Consider the following 18,553-nt stretch of genomic DNA (forward strand, 5'->3'; position numbering starts at 1 on the left):
GCAGTAATGTCTGAATGGTTTCCGCTCATTATACTCATGATACCTTTCATTCAGTTTCAGGTCTTATATAGGTCATTATTTTTATTTTTCCATAACTGAACACTTCCACATTCCCATTTTGGCTAGTTTCTATTATAATACCAAAATTTCCAATAACATGAATCAAGTGCTAGGAGGGGGCATATGTGTCATTCGACATTTCTTGTTTAGTTTTGAGTTGGTTGCAACAGACAAATTTAGAAATTAATTAGTTTTTTTTTTATATTTTGCAAGAATAAAGTTATGTCTGCTGCGTCTCACATGCATTAATTTGACTCTATGTTAGTGTCAAAGATTTAAAATAGTTTTTATAGTTCTTTGCTGTTGTCAGTAATGGTAATGTTATAATTTTATTATCTCCAAGCTGTATACGTTTTACTGTAGGAGATGCCGCTGTCGAGCTGTCATATTGTTTTAATACTCTTGTAAAGTTTTTTTGTCAGTACGATATTTACCTATTACCTCTTTTTATTACTTAAGACTATGTTGTTTTTTTTTGAAGGTTTTATTTTTGTTTGTTTGCTTTTGTGGTTTATTTAACAAAGTTTTTATTTAAATAAAAAATGGTACAAATGATGTCACAACGGTGTCACCGAGTTTCCTAATAATTCCTGCTCTAATCATACTTCCGTTTATTTTTACTTTTCACAAAAAAAAAATGCTCGGAATTGCTCGGAAAATAATTCGTTTCAAATTATATTTTAGCTTAACGTAATTTTCTGTGAGTGGAATGCCTTGCTTGTAGTACGACGACTGTTGTATGATAATTAACCAATATGCACTTATAATTTTATTTCTGGAATGCATCCAGTGTACCAGGGAAGAACATTCATCCTTCCTAAAGTATAAAATATTTTTAAACGGATTTCCTAAGGCAAGATTTCATTGTATTACGCTTATGCAACGCTTTTGCCAAACATTTTAATTAATTATTAAAATTACATTGTAATGCATGTTGATAGGACAAAAATGATTGGCAAAAGCATTGCATTAGCGTTTTATTCAGGAAAATATATAATATTGAAGTAATCAATTTATTTTAATGTTGGCTAGGAGTTTCATTACACCATCAAGATCCCATGACAATGTTTAAATAACATCTCTGGTGCACCTCTCTGAAATATTTTTATGAAATAGGCAGTAATATTCATAGCTTCTCTTACTGTACTTTAGTTTGACTGCACTATCATCCAATAACACCAAATGTTCCTTATCTTATTTGAAAACGACAGCCACAGCACAATATAAATCAAAATCAGTACCTGTAATTACTAGGTCAAAGAGGTTTCAAATTTAGTTTTAAAGGTTATATCCAATATCATTTATCACGATGTTTCCTCCAGAGCCATTTGCTACGATAATTTTGAAATGTTGCCTATCAAAGCACAAGCACGATGGTTTATAATAATGTTCGAAACCTCCATCGTATGTTCTTATAACTTTTCCACCTGCATCAACAAAAACCACAATGTCATTACCCTCCCCTTGGCTATCACCGCATACTAATACATTTCCAAAGCCATCTATGTTTACATCCCTTATACCGGACATTCCTATCTCTTCAGAACTGTACTTCCAATAAATTTCCCCATGCATATCATATGCAACCAGTTCTTCTTCGGCTCCTAAATACACAAAGTTGCCGTCTTCACTGCAAACCAAACTATTCTCATACACGTCTGTATGTATTTCACTAATTGGTGTCCCCGACATCGAGTACAATCGAATACAGCCGGCACCGTCAGATACAAAAATCTTTCGATCACTGTATCCTACGTTTAGACATTCATGCGTTAAATTCAATGACCTTACACACTTCAATTTACCAACGACTGAAACGAATATAATATCTTGACCAACACAAATCAATACCTCGCCATTGTCAACAGGACACAGACCTATCTCTAGTACATCTCGCTCGAGGTTCATAGAATCGATAACCTTATATGATGGATTCTCAAGAAGTTTCAATTTCTTATTTGCATAGTCAACAAGACAAACATTTCCGTCCGGAGTTACACATATTCTGTTTATTACACTAAGGTTTTCATCCTCTTCAGTCTTGACATCTTGCGATATTTGACCTGAGCACATTAGAGAGTCAGGTTGTTTTTTATCACCCGACTTCTCGTTTGAAAGGAAAGAGAATGTTCCCAATTGTTCAGCTTCTTGCAAAAGTGTCTTCAGTTTTTGGTTCGGTTCGAAATGAATGCTTCTGACAGGTGGTTTCAAGCATTTCTCGCTCGCGGTTCTGGATAATTCTTTTTGATGATCTACTCTTTTAAAGAGCACGAATTTGTTTGCGTCATTAAGCATTTGCTGGTTTATTTCTTTCTCATATTTCAAGATGTCAGACAAATGCTTTTCAGCTGCTTCTGCGTTCTGTCTGAACTCTGATTCTATGTTTTCACATGCCTTCAATAATTTTGATATGGCTGAGCGTTCCAAATCTTCAAGCATTTTTTCCATGGATGATCGTAATTCCCGTAAACTATTCATAATCTTATCTTTATCATTCTGTAACACTTTCTTTACGTCTTTGTGAAGGTTGATTGTATCTATTAGGTTTTCTTTAATCAAAGCTAAATTTTCCATCATTTTCTTCTCAGCTTCAGTGTCAGCTAAGTCTTTGTAAGCGTCTGGAAGCGTCAATGTTGAACATGACCTGAAAAAGATTAATAGTCTCAAAATATACAGACAACGGTATTGCACCTTATAGTATGAGTGCAAATTAATGGGAATCAAAACTCGTACATTCCTAGAATCACGGTTTTATTCAATGATAGACAGAAATGTCACTTTGATCAGACAAAGTCTCAAGCATGATATGTTTGTAAAACATGTATACCCCCTATCGACAGCTAATTAGTCATGTGGCCAGGCTATTGTGACTGACTTTTGACTAAGTGACTAAAAAATCAATCGGGGTTATCTGCTGGTTATAACTAAACACTAGGTCATTGTGACCGTAAAGGTTGTGTGCAGAAACTTTATGACAAAGTTTGCACGAATCTTACCAAATAATATATGCATAAATTTTATGAAGCATGGAGACCTCCTTAGTAACAGCCAATTTGTTATATTATACGAGACCTTGAAATGTGTAATCAAAAGCTTTTAGTGTAATAAAAAATATCAACCAAGGCAATGTGTTTTATATACAAAGTTAATGATTTCTTTGAGCCTTTGACCCTTAATCAATAGTGGTTATCTACTGGCCAAGACCCAATGCCACTGTGAAGTTTGAAAGTAAAAGGGGCCCTTGAGTTGCAGAGATCTTGCCAGAATCTTTTTTACCTATAAGGCAATGTGATCTTGGCCTCTGACCTTGACCCAAAATCCATTTTGGTTCTTCTGACAAAAAGCAATGAATTTGTGAAAATTTGAAGCCAATTGTCAATGTTGATACGGAAACTCTTTGCATACACAGTCAATGTGACCCTAACTTTTGACCCTCTGACCCCAAAAAATCAATAGGGGTCATCTACTGGCGAAGGCCAAATGCACCTATGGCAGTTGAGGGCCAATGTCCCATGGGTTGTCACTTTATTGACGGAAACCGCCCCTTCCCTAAAAGGCAAAAAGACCTTGATCTTTGACCCGACCTAAAAATCGAAGGGGGTCTTTACATGCAAAACAATTGACCATGGGTTTTTAAGACTAAGGGCCCCCAGGGGGTCATCATTTATTGATAAAAAACCCTTTTTTCCCTTTAAATGTAATGAACCTTAATCTTTGACCTTTTCCCCCAAAATTTCAATGGGGTATTACTGCCAAAGCCCAAATTCATCTATCCCTTTTGGGGGTCGGGGCCAGGGTTGTAAAGTTACTGTCGGAAAATGTTTCCCTACAAGGTAAAATATGACCTGCCCTTTTGACTTTGATCTAAAAATAAATGGGGGTTCTATGGTAAAAGACCAAGCACCTCAAATTTGGGGGCCAACAGCCATTGGTTGCAAGTTTTTATGGGAAACCTTTTTTATTCAACGTCAATTTGGCCTTGACCTTTGATCCCTTGACCTAAAAATCAATATGGGCCATTTGCTTGTCATGAACAATTGCCACACCAAGTTTGAAGTTCCTAGGCCTAAGCGTTCTTAAGTTATTGGTAGGAAACCATTGATATACCGACCGACAGACAAATGCAAAGCAATATACGAGCCCCACTTCTTTGAAGGGGGGTGGGGCTAAATTATTTTCCTATTTAGTCACATTTTATGCTGCCTTGTTTTTCTTTTGTAACACGCCTTTCCTCATTCAAACATTTATAGCATAGTCACTTTGTTTGAATGTAACTTTCTTTACTCAACTGCACAAAATATACTGTATACTCGTGAAATATACCTTTTGGTGCTCACTCGGTGAAATATATTCCGATCTTACACTGAACTAAACAAATATCCTCTATATAACACTGGCTGGGCGACATCTCGGGATGTTTCTGAAAAAAAAGTCGTTAGCAGAAATATCCCTCGATGTCGCCCCTATGGTGGCCGGTAGTGTCCGTTTTAAAGCCGCGAGAAATTTTACCAGTTTATAAAATGTCGCGGGCAAATTTTGAATCCTCGACATTTTATGTCGACATTGTATAAAATGACGCAGTTTTTCTGTCACACTTCTCACGTAAAACGTCGAGTTTAATTAAGGAAACCGCGACATTTTTTGTCTACGCATACTATGTCAAGCAAACATACGCTACTTAGCGCCATTATAATCCGCGATATTTTCTTTTGATGTATACACTGTAAAAATTCGAGTTTGAGCATAATAAGCTTCGAATTTTTGTGCCGGGAAAATTGAAAATTTGTTTTCAAATTTAAGTTTTATGAGTAAATAATACTTACCCGACAGTACCATATGGATTCCTTCCGTTAATTTCTCACAATTCGCTAAACTATTAACACCGGAAGTAAGCTCTTCAATTAACTCCCCTTACTTCCGCCACGTGTTAAAGATGTCAGTTTCAAATGAGGCGACCAAATCGCCCTGAAACTTTAACAGAGAGGGGTAGGTTAGGGTGGGTAGTGTACTGTCGGGTAAGTATTATTTACTCATAAAACTTAAATTTGAAAACAAATTTTCAATTTTCATTTCGTAAATAAACTTACCCGACAGTACCATATGGATTAACCCAGATTAAAAAGCAGTACTGAAAGGAGGTGGGTAGTTAAGTTTCAAAAATATCTATTACATTCATTAATAAAACATAAACTTGTTTTAATATCAATGAAAAATAGACACATTAAACACTTACCTAAAGTGTTTCCCAATATTTCCACACACCATGTTAAGTAAAACAATACCAGTTGAACATGTATAACTGCTAACCCACTATTGACAGTTGCACAACAATATATATAAGTTCATCCCAACTGTACAAGAATAACCGTAAATACTCAAATTTACAAAAACATCCAGTCGCAATTCGCCGGAAAAACAGAGTTTGTACACACCACCTTGGTGAAAAACAATAACTTCTGTAACAACATTTACTTGAAATCCAAAACACTTGTATCTACGTTTTTGAGATAATGTTTAATGAAGGTGGTCTCTGAAGACCAATCTGCCGCATCCAGTACCTGATCCAACGACGCACCTTTGAACAATGCCCAGGAAGGCCCAATACTTCTAGTCTGGTGACCTTTAATTTTTCCAGTAGATTTCTTACTCATTTTGTAAGCATACTTAATAATATTAACTAACCATTTAGAAATAGTCTGACTTGTCACTGGATGATGAGGTTTAATAACACTTAAGAAAAGTTTAAGTTCATTTTTAGAGTCTTTAACTCTAAAACTTTCAGTCTTTTTCAAGTAATAAGTCAAAGCCCTCTTAGGGTCTAAAAATTTTTCCCTCGAAAAAGATGGAATGAAAATCTTTCTTGAATGATGACTTGGTCTATCTTGTTTTGCTAAACCTGAACGTATAAAAGTTATTCCTTTCTTCTGAATGTTTATGTTACCTTCTCCCAAATACAAGGCTTGAAGATCACTACAACGACGAAAACAGGAAATAGCTATCAAAAAACACACCTTCCATGTAATAAACTTCAAAGATGCGTCCTTCATCGGTTCAAATGGTGGCTTCTTCAGGCATTCTAAAACAAGAGGTAAATCCATTCAGGAACTAATTTTCTAATAGGTGGACGTTCATTAAAAATGCCTCTAAGAAGGCGAATAATAAAGGGGTGTTGACCAATCTGAAATTTTTCCACAGGAGGTAAAATTGATGATAGCATAGACCGATAACCTGTAATAGTCTTATATTTTAACCCTTGGTCATAAAGGTAAGTCAAAAATTCAGCACAATCATTCAAAGAAGCTGAAAACGTATCAATCTGTTGTCTACAACACCAATTACTGAATTTTCTGAATTTGCAATTATAATCTCTTCTTGTACCTTTTCGCCATGAGGCGACAAGTAAATTTCTTGTTCTTTCAGAAAATCCCTTTGATCTGAAGACTTTGTCGATAGAAGCCATGCAGTCAACTTTAGACTCTGAGGATTTTGATGAAATATTCTCCCCTTGTATTGTGACAATAGATTCTGTGACACAGGGAGTTTTATTGGTTTTGCTATCAACAATTTCAACAGCTGTGGAAACCAGTGCTGTCTTGGCCAATTTGGGGCTATCAAAATCAGTCTGCACTTGAATAATTTCATATGGTTCAAAACTTTCGGAATTAGCTGTATTGGCGGGAACGCATATGCATACATGTTCTGCCATGCAATAGACAGGGCATCCAATGCAAACGCTTGGGGTTGTGGAAGCCATGAGCAAAACAGTGTTGTCTGTTTGTTCTCTTGAGTTGCAAAGAGATCTATCAGAGGTTGACCCCAAATATTGAAAATTTGAGACGTCACTGTTTTGTTCAGACTCCATTCTGTATCCCTCACTTCCTGTCTGCTCAGAAAATCTGCCAGAAAATTCAATTTCCCCATTATGTGAACTGCTTTCAACACAATATTGTGATTCAATGCCAGTTCCCATAACTCCCAAGTTAACAGACAAAGTGTAGGGCAACGAGTGCCCCCCTGGCGATTTATATACTGACACACTGACGTGTTGTCCGACCGTATCAATACATTCTTGTTTTTCAGAGCAGACAGAAAGTGGCGGACTGTCAGAATTACCGCCTTCATTTCTAAAATGTTTATGTGTAGTAATTTTTCCATCTTTGACCAACGGCCTTGCACTGTAAAGTTGTTCATGTGACCGCCCCAGCCCCAAGTCCCACTCGCATCGGTGGTGACAGATACTGGAAAGGAAATCTGTTGAACAGATCTTCCCTTTAGAATGTTCTGATCCTGTAACCACCAATGGAGATGATATCGTAGCATAGGAGTTAAGGGTATATTGAAACTTAAAGGCATTCTTGCCGGACTCCAAGTCTTGAGCAAATGAAGCTGTATGGGTCTCATGAACAACTTTGCATTTGGAATTAAGTCTAGACAAGAGGCTATCATACCCAACACAATCATATATTGTTTTGCTGAAATCGAGCCTTGTAACAATTTTAGAACTGCATGTTTCAGGTTGTAATTCTCTCTTGTGTTGGATAAACTAACCCCTTTGTCATATCGAATAGGCCGCCTATGTAAGTGAAAATCTGAGAAGGAACTAAAGAGGATTTTTTCTTGTTTACTATTAACCCTAGTTGAAAAAGGAGATCTAGAATAATCTTTCGATCTGACATCATCTTTGAAAATGTCCGATTGGCAGCTAACCAATCGTCCAGATAAGATGTTAGAAAAAGACCTTGTTGTCTGAGATGTGCTACTATGACGGACATTATTTTGCAAAACACCCTTGGAGCTGATGTTGGGCCGAAGCATAGCACTCGAAATTGGTACACCTGACCTTTGAAACAGAAACGAAGATATTTTCTGTGACCCTTGAACATTTTTACATGAAAATAACCGTCTTTCAGGTCCAGATTTATTGCATAATCTCCTTTTTGAACTAGGTTTAGAACTTTTGGCATAGTATCCATTTTGAAGTGAGTTTTCCTCAAATACCGGTTCAATGGCTTTAAATTTATTACAGGTCTCATTTCCCCATTTTTCTTTGGAACTAGGAACAACGTACTGTAAAAACCTGTAAGAATCTGAGATTTGTCTACTATTTCTATAGCGTTTTTCAATAAAAGTTCTTCTATTTCTTTTTGAATTAAATTTTCTTGATCGAAGGTACTTTCGTCTGTTTTATTCCCAAGAAATGTGGAATTTTTAGAAATTCTAGTTTGTAGCCATTCTGAACTACATCTAGAACCCATTTGTCTGTTGTTATTTTCTTCCAATTTTCTACAAAGAGTGAAATTCGACCACCTACCGGAATTTGAGGAAAACGTGCTAGAGTACTTACATGGTCATTGTTGAGTTGATCTTCCCATTTTCCTTCCATATGAACGTTTTGGAAAGAAATCGGGCTTGGAATTTTTCTTGTACTGTCCAGTGAAATTTTGCCCCTTGGTATGACTATCTGATGGAATCTTGGGGATACGAAAATTATTGTCCCAGCCACTGCTTGTTTGCGTTGCTGGAATGTCCCTACGTAAACGTTTAGTGTCATTTGAAGAACGAACAGGTGAGAGCCTTCTTTTCCTGTCTCTCTTTTTCAGCTCAGGTAACATATCATCTAACTGTTTCTTTTTGTCCTTCCGTGCCTTTAATAAAGGTTCAAGTCCATTACCAAAAACACCATCACCAGTTAAAGGTAAAGTAGCAAAATCTTTGTAATCGGAAAGATCATACATGCCTGTATCTGCCATAGTTACTGTACGACGTACAATGTGATGAAAAGCTGCGGAGCGACCCAATTGATCAAGGCACTTCGTGGACATAGCAAAAATGTCTTTAACAAATTTCACTGTTTTGTCTTTTGAAAAGTCATCAGAAGAAACAAATTCAACCAAATTTCCCAAAGCTTGTTGCATATAAAGTTGCATAACAATACCTAAACGAGCTGCTTGGGCTCCACGGTAAGAAACTTTTTCTACAGTTTTATGTGGTTGAGAAAACAAGCATTTAACCTGACTGTTCTTAAAAGCCGCTTTACTGCCATGTCTGTTAACAAGTAAACTTTCTATCAAAGGATCAAGTGTAGGAACTTGCAAAAATTTTTCCGTTTCTTCATCCACCGGAAATAAATCAAAATTTTCTTCATTAAACGCAGAGAGAAAATTAGGAGAAGTTGAATGTAGACTGTCATTCAAGACGTCTTTCTGAGAATTGTCCACAGAAATACCTTCCTTCTTGGTGGACTTCTTCACTGTAGCATCTTCACCAAAAATGTCAAAAAGACATTTCTTAGTTGAATCAGAAAGTTCTTTTTCATCGACTTTCCCCTTAATAGAAACATTGTCTTCATCTGACAAAAAATTATCTCCATGAATAGACAAAATATCACTGTTCAAGCCAGGATGATTAGAATCTGAATCACTGTCCGACAGAGAATCTGAGCCCGACTCGAACTTAGAACGATGCACACTGTTCTTTTTCTTCACGTGTCTTTCCGTAAATTTAGACGAAGAAGAGTTACACTGAGATTGAGCAGATTGGATTTTGGCAACTAATCCATCCAATTTACCCGAAATACTCGACTCCAGAGCTGAGAATTTTTGATTCCATTGTTCTTCTAGAACATCGTATCTGGAACGTCTTTTAAGTGGAGTTTTCGGCGTATTAGTACCCGACTCCGAGTCCGAAGGAGGAATTTCACCTTCCTCTGGTAATTTATTTGTATCAACAAACAGTTGAGCCATAACTAAAGCGAAGAATGTGAAAAAACACGACCGATTTGGTCGCCGAAAAAAGGAAACTGACATCTTTAACACGTGGCGGAAGTAAGGGGAGTTAATTGAAGAGCTTACTTCCGGTGTTAATAGTTTAGCGAATTGTGAGAAATTAACGGAAGGAATCCATATGGTACTGTCGGGTAAGTTTATTTACGAAATGAAATTGTCTCTGTGCAAAAAGTCGCGACTGAAAATTGCTGTTACTCGCCGCAATATTTTATAAATTCGTTTTTGAGGAAAATTTTGTAGAATTTCTACAACACCTGCAAATAATGTCGCGGATCTCTTTCTGTTACTAAACTTTTTATAGACAAACGAGGGATATTATGTCAACCATTGATGCTACCGGCCACTTGAGTCATAATGTCCGTTGGTGTTTCCAAAATCGACCCGCGACATTTTGTACGATTTCTTTCGGGCTTTGTTATTTGAATGACAATTCATGATAAAACTATGGAATTTCTCGCAGGTTTGAAATGACCGCAACCGGTCAACATACGCCCAAGCCAGTGTTATAATTATATCCTCGCAACTAACTCGTTTCATGTACTACGAGTATAACTAGATCTATATTCCTTAAAACATAACGAGTTGAGATTCACCATCTGACTATCAGGAAGAAGGGTATTTGCCTTAAAGAAGCAATTACTGGAGGTTTGGGTCGAGGTTGCATTAGGCCAGCAGAAAAGTGTACACCGTTCGTCATATTAATATCAGTGTTTCAGTATTCACTACAGTAGAATTGAAATTATGAACGCGTATCAATCAATGATATTGATAACAAATGAATTTTCAAAATACAAACCCGTGATGTTCCTTCACACATTCACTGCAACATAAGACATCGTGTAACTTGCAGAAAGTAATAATATCTGCGTTAGGGTGGTCGTCGCACGTAAACCGCACGTCACATCCCACTGTATCCGGGTCATTTTGACATTCAATGACGTTATGCAAAGTATGCCCCGTAATTTTGTCCCCAGTCTCGTTACACACTGTACAAAAACGTTCACTACAATCTACACAATACTTCATAGAACATGTCCTACTCCTTTTTGCACATGTGGAACAGCTTTCTGATTCAGATGAACGTTTAGATTTTCCACCTGTAACGCGATCAGCATTCGCCATTACTAGGTCTTGTTAAATATAATTTCGCTTGCTACTGTTATGAAAAATTCAATATTATATATTGATAAATAACATATACTATATCCAGAAGTCACGAACAATATTAATGATCAAACAGACAAACACTATCGATGAACATTTGACCCTATACTCGATATAAACAAGGGTACATAATTCATAATGTACATGTACATGTATGTCACATCATATTCACACTATTGGATACTCTACGCGAATTTCTACTTTAAACCGTTACTTTTACGCAAAACACTATTTATGGAAAAAAATCATAAACGCATTTTTACATACAGTTTTTATCACATGCATATAAAAGAACCAAAGATACAACAAAAAGAAAAAGAAAAAAACACTATATTATTAGTTTAATCAAAAACAGAACAGAACTATTTTCATAAATTGAATACACCGAGGCACATCGATCGTTATGAGACTGTTGTGGTGATGAAAAAATATTGTTAATAAGTGGTTTCTAAAAATAGAAGCAGGCCTCTATCCCACTTGGCACCATTGTTGTGGTGTTGAATATTAAAAGCCTTATTATGTTTTCTATAAATAGAATTTAGTTACTTATTACCTAATGTTCTTAGTTTGCTCAGGAGGACTCTTTAATAGGGAAAAATTTAATTGTCAGGATGACACCACCCTTTGAATGCAAAGGGAAATAAAACACAAATGTTGAATGAATTTAAATCAACCAAATTTTTAATGAACTATGCTTTTATTTACACTTAACTAAAAGTTACTTAAAACTAAACAAGTTGACAAAATGTACTTTAATATAAACTGTTTGTAATTAACCAAAACTATGAGAATAAAAATAAACTAGTGAATAAAAGATTTAAACCAGTTGAAAGTTGTTTAAACTGTTATAAATGAAAATATGAAAAATAACCTAAATGATTCTGTGCTGTTTAACTAATAAACCTAAATAGTAGCAAGCCCTGTTTTAATCATTATCAACAAAAATAAAGATCTAATAATTCAAGATGGCTGCCACTTAAACAAAGAAAAAATATTAGTTAATCTTAATTAATTCTGTAAAAAATAATTACTTAAATTACTTACAAATTTATCAAAAATGTTTCAGTGAATTTAGATAATCTCTAAGGTTCATTTAAATGCCAAAGTGCCTAAAATAAATTAAATAATTAATTAATTAACCTTAGAGAGCTTTTAGAGGTCTTACTTTTCCAAAAATTAGCAGCAGAATGACAAAACTTCCTGAGATGCTTGTATAAATGGACTTCTGAATCCCAGAGGGAGCTAGCATCTACCTACAGGTGGCACTGTATGTAACAATTTATCTGATTGGTCAAATTACAGCCAATCAGAATTTACTTAACAAATGCACTAGGCTTATCAGTTCTTTACATAACTATTCTAAAAATAGATTATGATTCATGGAAAATTTTGCACCATGATTATGAAAATAATAAAGTAATAAACTTTTACAAAAATATTCTAAACAATAAAACTAGAAAACTAGTATCAACTAAACATATTTACAAACATATATAAATGCTAAATCAGTAACTTAATGTATCTCACTAAGTTTAAAGGCCAGTGTAAATCAAAGTAGAACCATTCTCTATATGTTGTATATAAAGAGTCTAAGGTGCTAAGTTTCTGTTAAAGAGTGTATCAATAAGTTCGACTATTAATCAACTATAATCAACATTAAACTAATGAATGATAAGAATGAAATGTCTATAAAACAATACATGTTCATTATGTTTAAACTTTAAAATAAACTTAAATCTAAGTTAAAGTTTTAAACCCTTGATATTTCTTGAAAACATTGTATGAAGATTATACATGATTTACTAGTACTTCTTGAGTAATATTATACAGCATTATGTAATTACGGTGTCCTTTTCGTGCCATTTAGAATGTCGTCCGTCGCGTCTAAGGGTAGACACACGACAATGCGAAGTGACATCGCGACAATGCGAAGCGACGCTCGACAACGCGAAGCGATATGCGACAATGCGAAGCGACGCTCGACAGTGTCAAACGATATGTCGCACTGTCGCCTAGAAATGTCGCGGTAAAAAAGGGCGACATTTAAGAAATGTCGCTTCGCGTTGTCGAGTGTCGCTTCGCATTGTCGAGCGTCGCTTCGCGTTGTCGCGATGTCACTTCGCGTTTGTCGCGATGTCACTTCGCGTTGTCGCATTGTCACTTCGCATTGTCGAGTGTCGAGGTTGGTAGAAGTGCATACCACGACACTCGACAATGCGAAACGACAACGCGACAATGCGATACGACGCTCGACAATGCGAAGTGACACTCGACATCGCGAAGCGACATTTTTAAAATGTCGAGTAAATGTCGCGTTATTTTTATGAGTTTTACACCGCGACGCTCAACATTGCGAAGCGACACTCGACAATGCGAAGCGACACTCGACAACGCGAAGCGATACTCGACAACGCGAAGCGACACTCGACAATGCGAAGCGACATTTGGAATAATATCGTATCGCATTGTCGTGCGTCTACCGGTGCTTGGTCAGAATTTACTAACTCACCGACAAACGGTGCGATCATGGAAGGGGTCGCACTAAACTGCTGACGAATTAGCTGACGATATAGAATATATAGGAAACTGCTGACCAGTTAAACAAAGAAGGATTATCGAAAACTGCTGACCAGTTAGATAAAGAAGGGAAAACAATGAAGGTGTCAAATTGCCGTTGGTGATATTACAGGCGAGGTCGAGAAATACTTGATAAAATGTTTTTTCAAGATGTCAATATTACAAATGATACATATTAATTATAAAAAATTCAATTGATATATACTGTATATTTCTCAATTTATTTTGATATAATATTTTATTTAAGTACCTTAATGAATTTTCTTCTATGTGTTATATATTGGTTAAAATTTTAAAAATGTAGTCAAAATATGATGTACGAAAAATCATAATTTGTTTCAAGTATGTATAAAACTATGCATCATAGACCAGTTAGATATATAGAGAAAAATATATTTTGCCGTGAAATTGTAATTCATTTTATAATGTATGCAAATTCAATATATTTTATAAAATTATGTCGACATTTAATTAAGTAAAAACACTGCTGACCAATTTAATATTATTTCAAATTGATTTAAGCCGTAAAAGTCTTCTTATTCTATATGGTCAGCAAATTTAACGCTCTTTACATTCAGGCGAGAAAATGCTGACCAGTTAAACATATAGTAGAATCTGCTGACCAGTTAGATATATAGGGAAACTGCTGACCAGTTAGAAATATAGAAAAATATATATTTTGCCGTGAAATTGTTACTCATTTTATAATGTATGCAAATTTTATATATTATATAAAATCATGTCGACATTTAATTAAGTAAAAACACTGCTGACCAATTTAATGTTAATTCAAATTGATTTAAGCCGTAAAACTCTTCTTATTCTATATGGTCAGCAAATTTAACGCTCTTTCACATTCAGGCGAGAAAATGCTGACCAGTTAAACATATAGTAGAATCTGCTGACCAGTTAGATATATAGGGAAACTGCTGACCAGTTAGATATATATAGAGAAAAATATATATTGCCGTGAAATTGTTACTCATTTTATAATGTATGCAAATTCAATATATTTTATAAAATTATGTCGACATTTAATTAAGTAAAAACACTGCTGACCAATTTAATATTATTTCAAATTGATTTAAGCCGTAAAAGTCTTCTTATTCTATATGGTCAGCAAATTTAACGCTCTTTACATTCAGGCGAGAAAATGCTGACCAGTTAAACATATAGTAGAATCTGCTGACCAGTTAGATATATAGGGAAACTGCTGACCAGTTAGATATATAGAGAAAAATATATGCACGTGATCTTAAAGTATGAAGACATGGGTTTTACAGTCAGTAATTTTTGTGGAATAAAATGCAAATTAAAAGTTGTATGGACTAAATTTTTGATGGATTAGTAAGATATTGTGTTTTTTCACATGCCGCCGAAAGGAAAGCAACAAAATAAAAAGGAAAATAGAAAAAATAAACGTAAAGAGATTTCGCCTTTGTTAGAACAGACATGTACACATAACACAGAGCGTGTACACAATGGACAACCGGTTTTGCCAGTTTACCTACCAGTTTACCTGTGTTAACTAACAGAGATAGTGATGACGTAAACAATCAAAACAAACGAAAGAAACAACGTAGTGACATATTTGTATACGATACACCAACAGTAAGTAAAATAAATAGTGAAATGAGTACTAATGGAACTTTTCAACAATCATTTACTGGCCAATTATTGCAGTCACCTCCGTATCAGTATAATCAACAATATCTTGGTCCACTACCGCCAGGTACACCAATGATGAATCAAGGTACAAACCAAACTCCACCATGGCTATAGCTATGATGGAAACTATGAACTCCCGTCTTGATAAGATCGACTCCCGACTTGATAAAATTGACAATATTGAAAAAGTAGTAAACTCAATGTGCTTGAAACTCAATGATCTAGATATTAAGGTAAAAAGTATAGAGTCGCGAGCTTGCGATGTAGAAAACAACAGTACATTTATCAGTGAAAAGTATGATAAGCAAACAACAGAATTAGCGTCAACTAAAGATAGTGTAAAGACCATGCAAAAATCATGTGACACGTTAAATTCTACAATCAAAACATTAAGTAAAACCCAGGAAGAACTTAGAACACGCATCTTGGACAACGAATTTAGAAATATGAAGGACAATCTAATATTTTATGGCTTACCGGAAGTACATACCACATCACCGGAAGCATCCATGTTATTAACAAGTTCCTCTACAAGTTACACTGACCAAAATATTAATGTTTCGCCACAAACATATGATACAGCAACAGACCCTAATTCATGTGCCTCTATTGTAAAAGAATTTATTAAAAATACATTAAAAATCAGTACTGAGATAGAGTTTGATAGAGCCCATCGCCTTGGTACACTAACCAAACCCGAAAATCCAAGACCGATTGTTGTGAAATTTCACAAGTATAGTCACAGAGAAATAGTAAGGAATACAGCTTTCCATATGAAGGATGTCCTTCAGCAACATAGATATGGTGTTGGAGCACAAATACCCAAAGAGTGGCGAGATGCGAGGAAAGAACTTAGTACAGTCTACCAGAGTGAAAAAAAAGAAAGGAAAATATGTCCGATTCGTTGGGGAGAAATTATACGTGAATAACACGGAGTACACAGGTGGTTCCAGTCATAGCGCTTCTTAGAGGTGTCAAGAAGAGCAATTGCACATTTTATCTTGGAATATAAATGGACTGGTTCGAAAACTTTGTGATCCTGACTTTATAGAAATAATAAAGGAAAATAACATTATTTTATTAACAGAAACGTGGCTGTCAAAAAACTCCCATTATAATTTAAATATCGATGGCTATTGTACGGAACACTTATATGGAAACAAATCTATAAATTCTAGAAAAGGAAGACACTCTGGTGGGATTTCTATTTATTATAAATGTAGTTTGAAAGACAAAATTAGTATTATTAGCAAAAATCAAAGTGGTATATGCTGGTTAAAAATTTGTAAATCTATTATTACTTGTGATACAGACGTTTATCTTTGTTGCACATATATCCCTCCACGTGACTCACAAGTATTGAACAGATTTGATATTGATATGTTTAATCAATTAGAAATAGATATAGAAAAGTATAAAATGTTAGGAAAAGTCCTTGTTACAGGTGACATGAATAGTCGCACGGCATTGGCATTAGATTTTATTGAATTTGATCGTTATTTAGATAGTAATGTATTATTATTAGCGAATGATTACAATTGTACAAGGGTAAACAAAGACCACGTGCTTGACGCACATGGGACACGTTCAATTGATTTTTGTAAGGCGACAAATCTATTAATAGCAAACGGTCGTTTACACCTTGATAAATCTATAGGTGAATACACATTTATTGGTCATAATGGAATGAGCGTAGTTGATTATCTCTTATTAAGTAATGAAGATTTTCAATATATTAAAGAATTTGAAATATGTAAACCAAATGATTTATCTGATCACAATGCTCTTCATTTTTGTATTGAGAGAATACGCCCACAACAAAATCCACGTGACCCAAGTTCAACCCATGAACTATTTTTAGCGTGGGATGACTCAAAAGTTGATATATTCCGAAATTATTTATCAGTCGATATAGAACGGCTTACACAGATAAGCAATAATTTAAATAATGTTTCTGTAAATGAAACAATAAAATCTTTTACGACATACATGCAAGATAATGCATTTAAAGTATTTGGCAAATGCAAAAATACTAATCGAGAAACAAATTTAAAAACTAAGAAAAAATGGTTTGATAAAGAATGCTATGAGGCCAGAAAAGCATTAAATAGAGCAAGAAATGTATTTTTGAGAAATAGAACGAACGAGAATAAAAGCATTTTCATAAATAAAAGAAAGGTATATAAGAATATAAAACTTAGATGTAAACGTTTATTCAAAAAGACAGAGGGGAAACGAGTGTCAAAATTAGCAAAATGTAACCCAAAGTCTTTTTGGAGAAATGTGAGAACACAATACAGGCAACCTACTATAGAAAATAGAAACATAAGTATTGATGATATGTATATACATTTTAATAGTTTGTACGGTTCTACACCACTGTATGATCATGAAAATAATGATGTACATAATGATTACATATATGATAATGATTTAGATGTTGAATTTACATCGATGGAGATAAAAAATGCAATATTTTCGCAAAACAATTCCAAATGCCCAGGTACTGACCATCTGATTGCAGAAGTATTTAAAAATTCAATTGATATAATTTGTCCATTTCTCACACGCTTTTATAATAAAATATTTAATGATGGCGTATTTCCTGAATGCTGGGGAGAAGGTATTATAGTACCAATTTTTAAAGGTGGAGCTCATGAAACAAAAAACTTTCGCGGAATTATCTTAAATAATATTTTGTCCAAAATATACTCAAAATTATTAGTTGATAGACTTATTAAATGGGCTGATAAACATGAAAAATTTATTGATAATCAATATGGTTTTCAAAGGAATAAGTCAACTATTGACTGTATTTTTGTTCTACATGCTATAATAACAAAGACTTTGTCGAGTAAGAAGAAACTCTATGTAGCATTTCTAGATTGGGAGAAAATGTTTGACCGTATTGATAGGGTTTTATTATGGAGAAAGTTACTGAATGAAAATATAAGTACAAAATTTGTTACTGCAATCAAGTCAATGTATGGTATTGTTAAATCTTTTGTTAAATATAAAAACATGCATTCTGATCTAATTAATTCTAAGATTGGAGTAAAACAAGGAGATCCAGCAAGTAGCATATTGTGTTTATTTTTTCTCAATGATATATTAAATAATATGAATAGGAACATTCCTGGTATTGTTAACATTGATGATATACAGGTATTTTTGTTGTTATTTGCAGACGACGCTGTAGTTTTCACACATGATCCAAATTCATTACAATCTATCTTGAATGATATAGAACATTATTGCAATATGTGGAATCTGAAATTAAATGTATCTAAAACAAAAGT

At 34.6% G+C, this 18,553-nt stretch overlaps 3 protein-coding genes across 3 annotated transcripts in view; all 3 read right to left on the minus strand.

Annotated features, from left to right (window-relative positions):
• Positions 1-816: 816 nt before the first annotated feature.
• Positions 817-18,553, minus strand: part of LOC132729730 (uncharacterized) — a 40,056-nt gene continuing 22,319 nt past the window's right edge. The window contains exon 3 of the mRNA XM_060715555.1: positions 817-1,150. The gene's annotated coding sequence lies outside the window, so the exon portion shown is untranslated. The remainder of the gene's footprint in view (positions 1,151-18,553) is intronic.
• On the minus strand, positions 1,023-11,177 carry LOC132729729 (uncharacterized). Its single transcript, XM_060715554.1, has 2 exons — positions 10,642-11,177; positions 1,023-2,704 (listed from the first exon to the last, which is right to left on the minus strand). The coding sequence occupies exons 1-2, from the start codon at positions 10,965-10,967 to the stop codon at positions 1,339-1,341; spliced, it is 1,692 nt and encodes a 563-aa protein (XP_060571537.1). The 5' UTR covers positions 10,968-11,177; the 3' UTR covers positions 1,023-1,338.
• Positions 5,354-9,971, minus strand: LOC132729732 (uncharacterized). The gene is made up of 2 exons (XM_060715556.1): positions 8,405-9,971; positions 5,354-6,136 (listed from the first exon to the last, which is right to left on the minus strand). Exon 1 carries the CDS (start codon positions 9,864-9,866, stop codon positions 8,409-8,411), a length of 1,458 nt encoding a protein of 485 aa, XP_060571539.1. The 5' UTR covers positions 9,867-9,971; the 3' UTR covers positions 5,354-6,136; positions 8,405-8,408.

The sequence above is a fragment of the Ruditapes philippinarum genome, unplaced genomic scaffold (genome assembly GCF_026571515.1).
Source record: "Ruditapes philippinarum isolate M1 unplaced genomic scaffold, ASM2657151v2 ctg3808_1_1_1_1, whole genome shotgun sequence".
NCBI lineage: Eukaryota > Metazoa > Mollusca > Bivalvia > Venerida > Veneridae > Ruditapes > Ruditapes philippinarum.